General features: G+C 37.3%; 1 protein-coding gene across 6 annotated transcripts in view; it reads left to right on the plus strand.

Annotated features, from left to right (window-relative positions):
- The window catches only part of C2cd3 (C2 domain containing 3 centriole elongation regulator), a 139080-nt gene that overhangs the window by 30152 nt on the left and 95363 nt on the right, over nt 1–13565 (plus strand). For all 6 annotated transcript variants that reach the window (XM_063256502.1, XM_013145304.3, XM_013145305.3 and 3 more), the window contains exon 5: nt 547–794. In XM_063256502.1, the coding sequence (XP_063112572.1) occupies nt 547–794 (248 nt within the window). The remainder of the gene's footprint in view (nt 1–546; nt 795–13565) is intronic.

The raw sequence follows: 13565 nt of genomic DNA on the forward strand, positions 1-13565 counted from the left end.
GTCCCAGAACTCTAGACATTGAGGTAGGAGGACTGTAAGTTTGAGCCCAGTCTGGGCAACTTTATTGATTTAGTGAGATTCTGTCTTCAAACTAAAAAATAAAATATAAATATAAATGTACCTCATTGTGAAAGCCTTGGATTCAATCTTCAGTACCACAAAACAAAAACCAAAAAAACAGACACCATGAGTCATGACAAATGTCCATATGGAAAAGAGGGAAAGGGCATTATTTTGTGAAACAGTGGAATTAAATGATTCGATTTTGCTTTTTGTTTTATGTAACTCTATGAATGGGCTTTGTGCTGACCTCTTCCTCAAGCTTTTTTGTGTTGAGCTCTATTTTATTGTTTTATTTAAGGCACAACTCTGCAAGTGTAGGTAGGGCGTCAATTCCTTCTATTTAGGAAATGAAAATCAAATTACAGATAAGTATTCCTGCTCAGATAAACTATATCGCCATCACTGATCCTCCTCTGAGCTCTGACAGTAGAATGTTACCACAATGGATTATACACTGCTGATATTTTCATTGTTTTAAAACAGGAAGAAGGACCACTTGTACTTTGCAGAGAACTCTGATACAATAAAGGATTCTTTCTTTGGGCCACAGTACCGTCTTAATTCTGGACAGAGTTTAGAGTCTGTAACTGTAAAAGCCAAAGCTCCACACAAGCAGATAGCCCTTTTCAACAGAACTGAATGTCAGCCTCAAATTAGGACAGCTGCCCAGAGTCATAGTGACTCATGTGTTCTTTCTTCAGACAACCCTCCTACCAAAGACCTTCTTTCAGGTACGTATATGTTTGTGAACTAAGACTAAGCTGTATTTATGGAACTGCTGTGCTTGTTAGCCAGCCTACAAAAAGAACCAAAACTTATGTTTGATTTAGAGAGCCAAACAAAAGTGAGAAGCCTTACTGTGGTCTAGAACGTCTCATTTAACTGATACATAGTAATTATACATATTTTAGGGGGAAAAGTGATATTTCTACACATGTATGTAATAGATAAAGATCAAATTAGGGTAACTGGTATGTCTATCACCCCAGACATTTATCATTTCTTTGTGTTAGGAAGCTCTCTCTTGGCGGTGTTGAAATGTTCAATTAATTGCTGTCAACCAAACTTACCTTATTGATTCTGTAGAACAGGGAGGGCAAACCCTTTAGAGACCAACTGCCCAAACTGTAACCCAAAACCTACTTATGTATTACAAAATGCCACTACTGCAATTAAATCTGAATAAGGCCAAGGATTTGGCTCAGCACCCTAAGCGCCTGCTTGGCAAGCACAAGGTTGTGAGTTCGATCCCTGGCATTAAAAAAAAAAAAAAAAAAAAAAAAGTTTAGCAATTAAATCTGAATACTGAGGTTTTAGTTTACAAAAAACAACTATTTGACTCACATGCCAACAGAGAGGGCTCTGTGTGCCTGCGATAGCATACATGCTGTGGTTCACCACCACTGCTACAGAATGTTAGAAGTAATTTGTCCCATCCAACTACATCCCTGTACCCATTGACCAGTCCCTCCCCCTTCACAATCTCTTCCATACTTTTCATAGGCTTTGGTGTCCACTATCAATTCTGTACTTCTTAGACATGGGCATTTTTACCTTCTGCATGTAAATGAAAAGGTGTATTTGCCTTTCTGTACCTGACTTAATTCATTTAACATAAGTTTCTCCAGTTCTAGCCATGTAAACCAACCAAGTAACTTCCAAATTAGATTCTTAGAGTAAGGGTATCACTCAGTGGTAAAATGTTTACCTAGTAGGCACTATGCCCTGGGTTCAATACCCAACACTACAAAACTAAAATAAATCAATTGCAGGGTTGATAATGGAGATATTTAAAAGAAATCTGGATACGAGGGTAAAGTTTTTATCATGGAAAAAAAATAGGTTCTTATTTTCCCCCAGATAATTCAAGGCACATAAAAAAAATTTTATCTTAGCAGCAGAATTTAGTTATACCATTGTACAGAGAGTAGTACCAAAGTGATTTCACATTTTGAAAGTTGTTAATAGAAAGATTGCATGCTCAGCAACTGAACTTAACTGCTGATCTTAAGTCTGGAAATTAAATTCTATTATGGCCAAGTAAGAGTTAAAAAAAAAAAAAAAGAGTATGGATGAGTAAGATAACTACTTAATCACATAATTTCCATTAGTAAGGATATTTCTTTTTGCCCTAGTTTTTTTGTGGTGATGGCGTTCAAACACAGGACTACATGCACACTAAACATGTGTTCTACCACTGACCTACACACCCAGCCAAATGCATTTTTTAAATAAAAACATCCTAATCATATTTTTTCCAGTGAAATATGTTAATACCAGACTCCATTAACAAGAAAAAAATTGTCCCACCCGTATTTAATATTTGTCATTTTACACTTCCAATATTTGCATGTAGACTTGGATACTATACTTTGAGAAAGATACTGGTTTGCTCATCAAGTGGTTATTTATTCAGCACCTACCAAATATGTAGCACTTTCTTGTGTCAGGATGTAGCTGTTCAGATTTAAAACAAAGACAAATTCCTGCCTTATGGATCTTATAATTTCTTGGTAAGACAAATGATTAACTAGATAAATAATATGTAGTAGTAAATGGTGATAATGGCAATGGAGAAAATAAAACAAAGAAGCAAAGAAAGGATGTTAGTTTTACATCAGTTAGCAAAGGAAGGCCTCATTAAGAAGGCAGCATTAAAGACCTAAAGAAGACAAGGATTGGAGGAATAGTTCCATTGTAGAGCACTTGCCTACCACACATGAAACCATGAGTTCAGTCCTGTACACCAGGTAATAGGGATGAGATACTTCTAAGGAGAATAATTAGGCTGGTAAAAGGGACTACCAAGAGATCCTACATGCTTTAAATACAGAATCTTTAAAAACCGTGTGGAAAAAGGATTGTTATCTCCATTTTAAAATGAAGACATGGGCCAAGTTAGGAAACAAATGACCTGTCAAAAGAGGCACCTACTTCTCAGCTCCTGTTCATTATTGTCTTAGAGTCTTAAGAGGTAAAGCCTTATGGTTCATTCTGCTGTAGATTAATTGCTTTCTTAGGCCTGCCTGCTTTTTTTTTTTTTTTTTTGCTGGCCAGTTGTTCAAACAAAATGTGCCTGAAACTAACCCTAGGCTGCCTTCATGCAGGCTCTTTCATAACAGTTACAAGTTCAGTGGACTTAAAAATGAAGCCCAGGTGCTTACTTCAGCAGAACATATACTAAATAAAGATGAAGCACAGACAGTGGCTTGCTCTGAGTTGATAGTCTCAAATCTGAAATAATGGGAGAGGACCACTTTAAAAGATTATGAATCCTATGACATTACACACAGTTGCAGGTCAGTAGCTTTCTAAACTTTGGGTTAAATTAGGTGCGCCCATCCTATAGTCCACAGACTATCTGAGGACATGGTTAGCTAGCAGTACAGTACTACAAAATCATAAACTTTCAACATTATTGTGTGATTTTTTAGTGATATTTTCCGTGAATTGATTGCATGGTGCTGGAGCCTGGACTGTGTAGGCAACAGCAAAATGGTATATAGGGAAGGGCACAGTGCAATGCTAACTCCACCTCCTGTGCCCACCTCAATATCAGTGGAAGTGAAGCCCATGTATATCAGATGCAATTTGGGAAGTGATTTGGCTTACAATTTTAGGAATTTTAGTCCATAGTCGGCTGGCTTCAGTGACAGGAGCATAGCAGAGGAACACTACTCACCTCAGACCTGCCAGGAAGCAGATAGAGAAAGGAGGAACCAGGGAGGGAGACACACCTTTCCAGGTCACACCCTTGGTGCCCCTGAAGCCAGGCCTCCTAACAGCACAGTCTGCTGTAGAACTCATTAATGGATGAATCCACTGATGAGTAGAGTGCCCCTCCCAATCACCACCGAAAATTTCCCCCTCTATGCACATGAGAATTTGGGGGAACATTCTAAATCTAAAGCATAACAGCAAGTAAAACAGTGATTACCGATAATAGTATTTCAACCTAGTAACTACTAGGCTTACTTGTATACATTATTATATGTTTATATGTGGCCCAAGATAATGTAAGCAAGCCAAAAAGTTGAACACTCATGTGTTCAATCATTAAGGAGCACTTGGATATAATTTTTAAGGGTCCCTTTCACCCATAAAATTCTGGGGAGCTAAGATTAAATGGGCAGTTTCAATGCACTAAAAAACTGAGATTTCAGAAGAACATAACAAATACACAAACCAAATTATCTTCCTGGTCATTGTTATACTGACATACAGAGCTGAATCAGTCAGCCAGCTGATATTTATGAAAGACCAACTATACTTCTGCTTCTCAGAGTTGGACTTTAGAATAAATAGCAGGGAATTGGAAGAAAAATCAGAAACTTATGCTTCCCTTGTTTAGTAGGAGCTGTGCCTCTGGCACATAGGATATAAGGGAAATATTTGTCTTGAATTTACTTAAGTGCCTTTTTGGTATGTGTAGGAAATGATTAGAGTTGGGGTATAGGAAGATGCCATGATAGCTCTTGTGTAGGGTACCAGTTTCTCCTTGAAAAATCAAGAGATGTTCTTCTTGTCACCTGAGTCTTTAGAGAAGCTTTTCTAAACAGTAGCTATTTCACCAGAAGCCACTTGGAGACCAATGAATGGACTAGTGTGCTCAAATTTCTTTTATTTGTCTTTCTTAATGTTGGTTTCCTTTACAAAACCTACTTTGGAAAGTGTCTTAGGTGTAAATGAGTAAGAGGAATTTTATATAACAAGATTGAAAGATAAGCTTAATTCAAGTATCTTTTACATACCTGTCTCAATAGCAGAATTTGTTTTTAATTTTAGAGTTGAGATGATAAATGTTTGTCACTGTCCTTAAAGATTTCAGTTTAGTGAAGGACATAGACTTAGAAGCAGCTACACCACAATTATTGTGTGATACATGAAGCAATTAAAAGTCTTCATTAAAACATAAAGTTCCTAATATATATCAGATACTGTACCAGATACCAAGAATATAATGGCCAAAAAAGCTAATCCCTACACTGTAAGTTGATAAAGTGCTATAGACAATTATAACGTTGCATGGTAAATTCTTCAGTATAGTTAAATACTGAGAGCTCTGAGAGCACAGAGGAAAATATTTCACTATAAGGAACTGATGATGATTGGGCATGATTATGTAATAAAGTACTAAGGCTGTTAACCTCTAGTAATATTTTGAGATTACAAGTGCATACCATCACACCTTACTTGGCTGGAGGAACCATCTTAGAATTGATCAGTATTTTGTTTGATTTATCTGTTTTTTCACATTACACATTGAACATATGATATTTACGGTTCTGCGTAGTTTTTAAGCTATATTTCTATCTCTTTATAGTACCAAATATTAGATGTTAATGGGTCCAATTAACATGTTTTGGTGGGTTTTCCATTTTTTTTGTCCTAACCACTATATTGTATTTTCAGAAGTTATATTGTTGCCCCCCTAATTGACGTGTTTTGAAATTTTGTTGTAGTTTTTTTCTTCTTGGTTTTTTTTTGTTTGTTTGTTTGTTTGTTTTATCCTTGACATAAAATGGATTGTGGGGCAAGAAGTTATAAAATTTTAAGAGGTAAATACTCTGTTGCTAGTCTTACCATTTAAGCAGCTGTGGAGTCTCAAGAAATAATACTTTCCATGTTCCTTGGAATAATACCATTGGCCCTCAGTTTTTAAAAGAAGCCCTACTAGGCAGAAGGATCACAAGTCTGAGTCCCACCTGGGGAACTCAGGGATTTAGTGAGGTCCTTGTCTGAAAATACAAAACTAAAGAAGTGCTGTGGCCAGCCATGGTGATTTATGCCTATGATCCTAGCACTAGGGAGGATGAGGCAAGAGGATCATGGAGAATTCAAGGCTGGCCTGGGCTACACAGTAAGACCCTGTCTCAAAAATTTTTTTTGGATATAATTTTTAAGGGGCCCTTTCACCCTTTTAATTTTTTAAATTAAAAAAAATTTTTAAAAAGAGGACTGTGGATGTAGCTCAGTATGAAACTCCAGGTATAGACCTCAGTCCTGGAGAGGGGAAAGCCTAAGAACTAAAGGAGGGATTATAGAAAATATAGTGGCTGGGCCAGGGGTTTAGCTCAGTGGCATAAGTGCCTGCCTGGCAAGCGCAAGGTCGTGACTTCGATCTCCGGTACAAAAAAAAAAAAAACATAAGAAAATGTAGTGGCTAAAATCATAGGATATAAACTCATTCCCTTTATATAGGAGTCCCCTTTTATGCCAAAGGGATATGTCCCAGGGCTCCTACTAGATGTTTGAAAATTAGAGAGTACTGAGCTCTCTCTATATATTTTTCTTTATTTATGTAGCTGTGATAGTTTATAAATTAGGTAGTCAGAGATTAACAATAAAATAGATTAAGTATAATACTATAATATAATAAAGTTACTAGCATCACTACTGTTGTGCTTTGGGGCCATTATTAAATAAGAGTTGCCTAGCATTACACCTATAATCCACTAGGGAGGCTGAGGCAAGAGGATCACTGCCAATTCAAGGCCAGCCTGACCTGCATAATGAAACACCGTCTCAAAAGAAGTTACTCAGAGGAGCTAAAGATGGCAGATCGGTAAGCAGCAATATACAGAGCCTCCCTGAGAGAGACAACCCGGATGCCGAATAAAACATCCTAGAGAGGTCCAGACAGAGGGAGATGGATCCTCTAGATCCAGGCAGAAACTAAAGGGAAAAGGGCTAGTCTCACATGCAGTCCCAGGGCTACCATTGAAGCAGATAAGATTAGTGGCCATGGCGCTCTCACTGGAGCTGCCCGAACTCGTGCTGCTGCAACTCATTTTAGTGGCAGTTGCGCTGAAGCTGGAGGTTGACGAGCCCAACAGAGAACAGAGCCAGCGAGGGACCTGCATTAACCCACAGTGAATGCTGGGAATAAGACCCTCCCATGGAAAAGGGACGACCAACTGGACAACATGTTGGAATTGGGCAGGATGGGCATGAACAAGGAACAGCAGTGACTTCAGTCAGTTGCTGCCTTCCAGAGCAGATGGGTGGGATCTGCTGGGCCTGGGTCAGGCCCCTGGCCAAGACCCAATAAGTCTTCCCAAACCAATTCTGTAAGTGTGACACACCCACTAATGCAGTGAAGGCCCCCGCAGGTTGACTGGCCTAGAGGGAGAGGTGGCATACACCACCCCTGCTTGCACCTCAGTGACCAAGAGCAAACTAATTCCCTAGACAGCACGCTTCAGAAGAACCATAACCAACAAGGAAAGGGGCTGGGACTTCCACTATACACCTGTATGGAAGAAACCAAAAACATGATAAGAGAAAGAAGAAGAAGTCCCCAAGCCCCAACTCTGAGAATATTGATCCAGGAGAAGAAAATACAAAAGAGATTGAGGGCAGCAAACATGCAATATCAGACACAGCATCAGTGGGCATAAAGAGATATCTTCAAGACCTCAAAGACAAGCACAAAAGTGAAATATTAACTCAAGTAAAGCAAGATATAAGTAGATTAATAAAAGAAATGCTAAGCACCTCTCAAGAAGACACAGACAGGAGAATGGAGAAACACAAAACCAGGACAGAAATGTTAGATGAAGACTATAAAGAAAACCTAGAATACATGAAGCAGAGTCAAAAAGATTACCAGGAAATTTAAAACTCCATTAAAAACTGTCAAAACTCCTTGAAAGAAACTAAGGATAGACTATCAAAACTTGAAGACAGGTTTGCAGTGTGTGACCATGAAGGGAAAGATCTCTTAAAAATAACAAGGAAACAGGCAGTAACAATACAAAGGCTAGAAGACAGCAAGATGATCCATAACTTAAGAATTAAAAAATGTGACTGAAGAAGCAGGGGTAAAAACAAAGGAAATACAAAGGCTATTCACAGAAATAATTAAGGAAAACGTCCCAAGCATGGGAAAAGGAAATGATATTCAGATATATGAGGCATACAGAACTCCAGCCACCTACAACCAAAACATCTATACCCAGACATACAATAATCAGGATCCCAGAAATTCAATATAAAAACAGCATACTAAAAGCCATCAGAGAAAAGAAACTGATCACCTATAAAGGAAAACCCATCAAAATTACAGCAGACTTCTCAACATAGACCATCAAATCAAGAAAAGCTTGGAGTTCAGTATTACAAACCATGAAAGAAAATAACCCTCAGCCCAGATTGATGTACCCCGCAAAATCAATGGAGAAACAAGATGCTTCCATGACAAAGAGGAACGTGGGGAATTTGTGACCACCAATCCAACCCTATAGAGAATACTGAAGGACATATGAGAGAGAGAGAGAGAGAGAGAGAGAGAGAGAGAGAAAATACCAGGATTTCAGGAACAGTGGCAAAGAGGCTTCAATGAATGGGGCAGAATGTGGAATGAAGGAGAAAAGTAGAAACCAGTGGCAGAAAAATAGCATAGCAGAAATGAGGCAGAGAAGTTTGGCTATAATCTCTAACATAGATGGCCTTAATACACTAAAAAAATAAACACAAGCAGAGTAGATCAGGAGGTAGAGTCCACCAAGATGCTCTGTATAGAAAATATAATTATCCTGAAAAAGAGTTTATGGACCAAAAATTAAAATATGAGAAAACAATGCTCTATGTGACAGGGAACCAGAGAGAAATAGGGGCAACTTGGCCAGCACCTGCAGATAGGTTGGAAAGACAGGATACTTATGTGCAGTAGAGAGCTACTTAGCTAGAACAAAAGAAAACCTTGAAGCTCAAGTCCAGGGGTGAGAAGGTTCAGAACCACTTAGGTAAAAAGGAGGTTGGCCCCGCCAAGCTAAAAACTGAAGGGCTTGGTGGGACCTATAATGCGCAGTGCACCCTGTAGGAGTGAAAGGGCAGTAGTCATCTTAAAAAAGAAGGCAGAGTATATTGTTAATAGTGTATTAGGATTTCAGGATGGTGCAGTGTGAGGAGTCCTAAGCAAGGGGAGATATACCCTGCCGACCCAGGAACGAACTAAGCTCAGAGAAACCAACTGGAAATGCAATCCCGATGCTATAACAGGAACAGATAAAATTTCAGCACTGAAGCTGGAACCCGCGCCTCTGGAAACTGTGATTTGAATTTCCTGCCACTGCTGCTGTGTCAGAATCGGCACAGTAGGGAGATAGAGCCCACGAAATCTCTGAGAGCCAGAATCGGCAAACCAAAAGGAGTTGAGAGCGGGACTGGCAGGGAGCCCTGCATCGAGCTGTGGTGAGTGAGAGAAACGGGGACCCTTTCATAGACTAGGAGGCTCCAACAGAGGACATTCTGGGACCGGACAGACTAGCTGGAACAGGACACTGCAGTGACGTTAGTCGCATATTCCTCTCTCAAGCGGGATTGGTGGGGAGCGCTTGGCCTGGTGACGCCATGGACTAAGATCCAGGAGGCTAGCCCAAACCAGATCCCAATGCCTGGCGGTGCACCCTAGCAGTGAAGCCTTCAGTAGGTTGACCTGGAGGGGCGGGCCCAGCAGAGGCTGCCCAGGTCTGTGTCTCCCTAGTACACTGCAGTGAGTGGGAACTCCTAGCTGGCACAATTCAAACAAACTGTAATAGACAAAGAGAAAAAAACTGGGCCTCCTATATACACTTGTATGGAAGGAACAAAAAGTATGGGAAGAGGGAGCAATAAGAAAGGGTCCTCAGTCCCCAATCCTGAGAACACCGATCCAGGAAAGGTAAATACAAAAGAGAATGAAGACAGAAAACATGTAATATCAGACACGGCACCAACAGACATAAAGCAATATCTCTGGAGCCTCATAGACGAGTTCAAAAATGAAGTATTTAATGAAGTAAAGCAAGAAATAAGTAGAATAGTTAGAGAAATGCTAAGCACCGCCCGAGAAAAAACAGATGGTGGAATGGAACAGAAAAAAAGGGGAGAATTGTTTGATGGAGAAAATAGAGAAAACATAGAATACGTGAAGCAAGTTCAAAGAGATTACCAGGAAACTAGAAACTCTATTGAAAGCTGGCTTAACAGCTTGAAAGAAATTAAGGATAGATTATCTCAACTGGAGGACAGATTTGAAAGGTGGGTGCATGAAATGAAAAACTTCTTAAAAATAACAAGAAATCAAATAGCAATAATACAAAGGCTAGAAGATGATAAGAGGATCTATAACTTATGAATTAAGAACATAAAACAAGAAGTAGGAATCATTATGATGCCCATTCCGGTTGACTATTATTTTCTTTTAAAATCCTGTAATGTCTGCAATGCTTTGGTTTTATTCTTTACTGTTTAGTTCAATTTTATTATAACTTCCAATTCTTCTTAAAATAGCAAGAGGCAGTATGGTAACCATTGGTGATCACCTTATATTTTGTTTTTATGTTATCTAGTATGTCCATCCTTTTGATTTGACTGACTTTGTTCTGATATGTCACATTTGGTTTTACTGTCTTCAAAAAAAGTAATAAGAACTGTGGGAGTAATAAACCCAAAATGTGTAATTGTCATTGTACAAAAGAAAAGAAAGTGCTCTAAAGGTTATCACTGCATATATGTTTAAGTGTATAAGATGGGTAACAAAATTACTGAGTGTTTTTTGGATCATTGAACAAAACTGTTCACACTCTCACTGTTTGAAAGTCCACTTTATATGCTTCAATTTTGTAACTTGAACAACTATTTCTAAGATGAGAATATGTAATCTATTAACTAGTGATTTTTTACTGTTTATTTTTTGAATTTTGTATCACTTGTACCCTTTTTCTGTTTTTTCTTTTTCTCCTTAAATAAAAAAAAATTCACTTTATGTTTTAAACAAAAAAAAAAAAAAAAAGAAGAAGTAGGGACACAAACAAATGAACTATGAAAGCTCTTCACAGAAATAATCCAGGTGAATTTCCCTAATTTAACAAAAGGTAAAGATACTCAGATGTATGAGGCATACAGGACCTCAGCCACCTACAACCCAAACAGAGCTACACCCAGGCATATAATAATCAAAATTCCAGGAATCCAATATAAGAACAGAATATTAAAAGCCGTCAGAGACAAGAAACAGATCACTTACAATGGAACACCCATCAGAATTACAGCAGAGCGTGGAGGGAAATAATTCAAGCTTTGAAAGATAATAACCTCCAGCCAAGATTGATATATCCTGCACAACTGTCCCTAGAAATTGATGGAAAAACAAGGTGCTTCCAGGATAAAGAGGAACTAGGGGAATTTGCAACCACCAATTCAACTCTACAGAGAATACTGCAGGATATTCTACAAAAGAAAAATACCAAGATTCCAGAAACAGTGGCAGAGAGGCCACAATGAATGGGGCAGAAAGCGAAATGAAGAAGACAAACTGACAACTAATGACAGAAAAAGAGCTCAACAGAAATGAGACAGAGAAGGAACTGCTATTTTGGAGAAAACAGGACATCATAATAGTGCTGATTTAATATCATGTTTTGAAGTCCCATCAAGCTTTTTTTCTTCTGCCTCCATCAGTCTTAACATGTTGTATCTTACTGGATTTTATTATATGTGATAATATAAACAAAAACTTTTATAGACAAGGAGATTATACAGAAACCATTGTTCATTTTCTGTTAGTTGATTCTAAATACCCTGTAATACTGTCATTCTCTTGAACGGTTTTACATTGTCTTGATATGTGTGATGCTACAGTGTACGAAGTTATACTCAAAGATTTCAAGGAAAGAGACACTATGGTAACTACTTTTATGTTGGGATTATCTTGTGGTGAAACACTATTTTGCTTAAATGGTTATGTTTTGACCTGCGCTGTTTTGTTGTTATGCCCTCTTTTATCTCAATCCCCTTTTTTTATTTTAATCTTTTTTTATTATTTACTTTTTCATTTTCATCCTTTTAATTAAGGGAAAATAAATAAAAAATAGCAGGATATATTATAGTAACCCACTTTAATTTCCTATTAACTTGATTTGAAACCCTGTATTGCTCTCACCATCTTGTTTTGACTAATTTTCCTCTATTCTGTTTGCTTGATAGTACCAAGTTCAAAAGTATAGGCAACAACTATGAAGACAGTAAGATTCATTATGATGCCCATTCTGGTTGACTGTTACCTTCTTTTGATGTCTTCTTATGTCTCCATGTTTTGGTTTTATTGGTCTTATTCTTTACTGTTTTGTTCAATTTTATTATAACTGATGATATAGGCAATTCTTTTTAAGATAGCAAGAGGCATTATGGTAATCATTGTTGATCACCTTGTATTTTGTTTTTACATTATGTATTATGTCCATCCTTTTGATTTGACTCACTCTGTCATGTTATGTCACATTTGGTTTTACTCTCTTCAAAAAAAGTAGTAAGAAAAGTGGGAGTAATGAAACCCAAAATGTGTAATTGTCATTGTACAAAAGAGAGGAAAAGAAAGTGCTCTAAAGGACATAACTGCCTGTATATTTAAGTGTATAAGATAGGTAATCATATTACTGAGTTTTATTGGATCATTGAACAGAATTGTTTGCAGTCTCACTGTTTGAATGTCCACTCTATATGCTTTAATTTTGTAACTTGAACAACTATTTCTAAGATGACAATATGTAATCTATTAACTAGTGATTTATCTTTTGTGAAATTCTGTATAAATTGTACCCTTTTGTTTTTTTTTTCTTTTTTCTCCTTAAATAAAATTTTTAAAAAATAGTGTATCAGGATTTAAAAGCTACATCACTCACACCACTCTGTTTAGATGGATTATATTCTGTTCCAGTTTGTCTATTTGTACTAAATTTGAGGGCATAGAAAGCTATCCCCAAAATAGCAGGATATAGTATGGTAATCATCCTTAATTTCCTATTAACTTAATCTGAAGCTCTGTGTAAGCCCTGTTATACTGTTTTATCATTACTGATCTTAATTTGAATTTGGTTTGTTAGTTTGCTGTTTTGTATTGACAGATTTTATTTAAATCTCTTAAGATTCATAGTATCAAGTCTGAGAGTATAGGCAATTACACTGAAGATGACAAGATTCACTAGGATACCCACTCTGGTTTAATTATTACCTGCTTTTGAAGTTTTACACTGTCTACAATGTTTTGTTTTTATTATTATCATGTATTGGTATATTTAATTATGCTATGCCTGATGATATGGACAATTCGAGTGAAGATAAGAGACAATACAGTGACCGTTGTAGATCACCTTGTATTGTGATTTTATATGACTTTTTTGTTTCACTTTTTATAGAAATTTGTTTTGTCTTGCTTTGTTTTGTTTTTCTCTCTAATAAAGAAATGATAGAAATACATGTAGAGACTCATACATGTGTAGAACCTATAAACAGTTTATGAGAACTGATTATATAACACGTGATGAAATGAACAACTACTTTGAAGGAAAAAAGACACTGCAGTACCCAGTGCTGCTTCCATAGCATCAGGATGTGAAATCCAGCAATACTATTATTCTTTGATCAGAGTGATTTTAGCCTGTTTTGTTTTGTTTAATTTCAACATACATGAAGATATTGACAGCTATTTGAAGAGAATGAGAGACACTATGACAGCCATT

This window comes from Cavia porcellus, unplaced genomic scaffold, assembly GCF_034190915.1.
Source record: "Cavia porcellus strain 051 isolate PalLab524CR breed Dunkin Hartley unplaced genomic scaffold, mCavPor4.1 scaffold_9, whole genome shotgun sequence".
Lineage (NCBI taxonomy): Eukaryota > Metazoa > Chordata > Mammalia > Rodentia > Caviidae > Cavia > Cavia porcellus.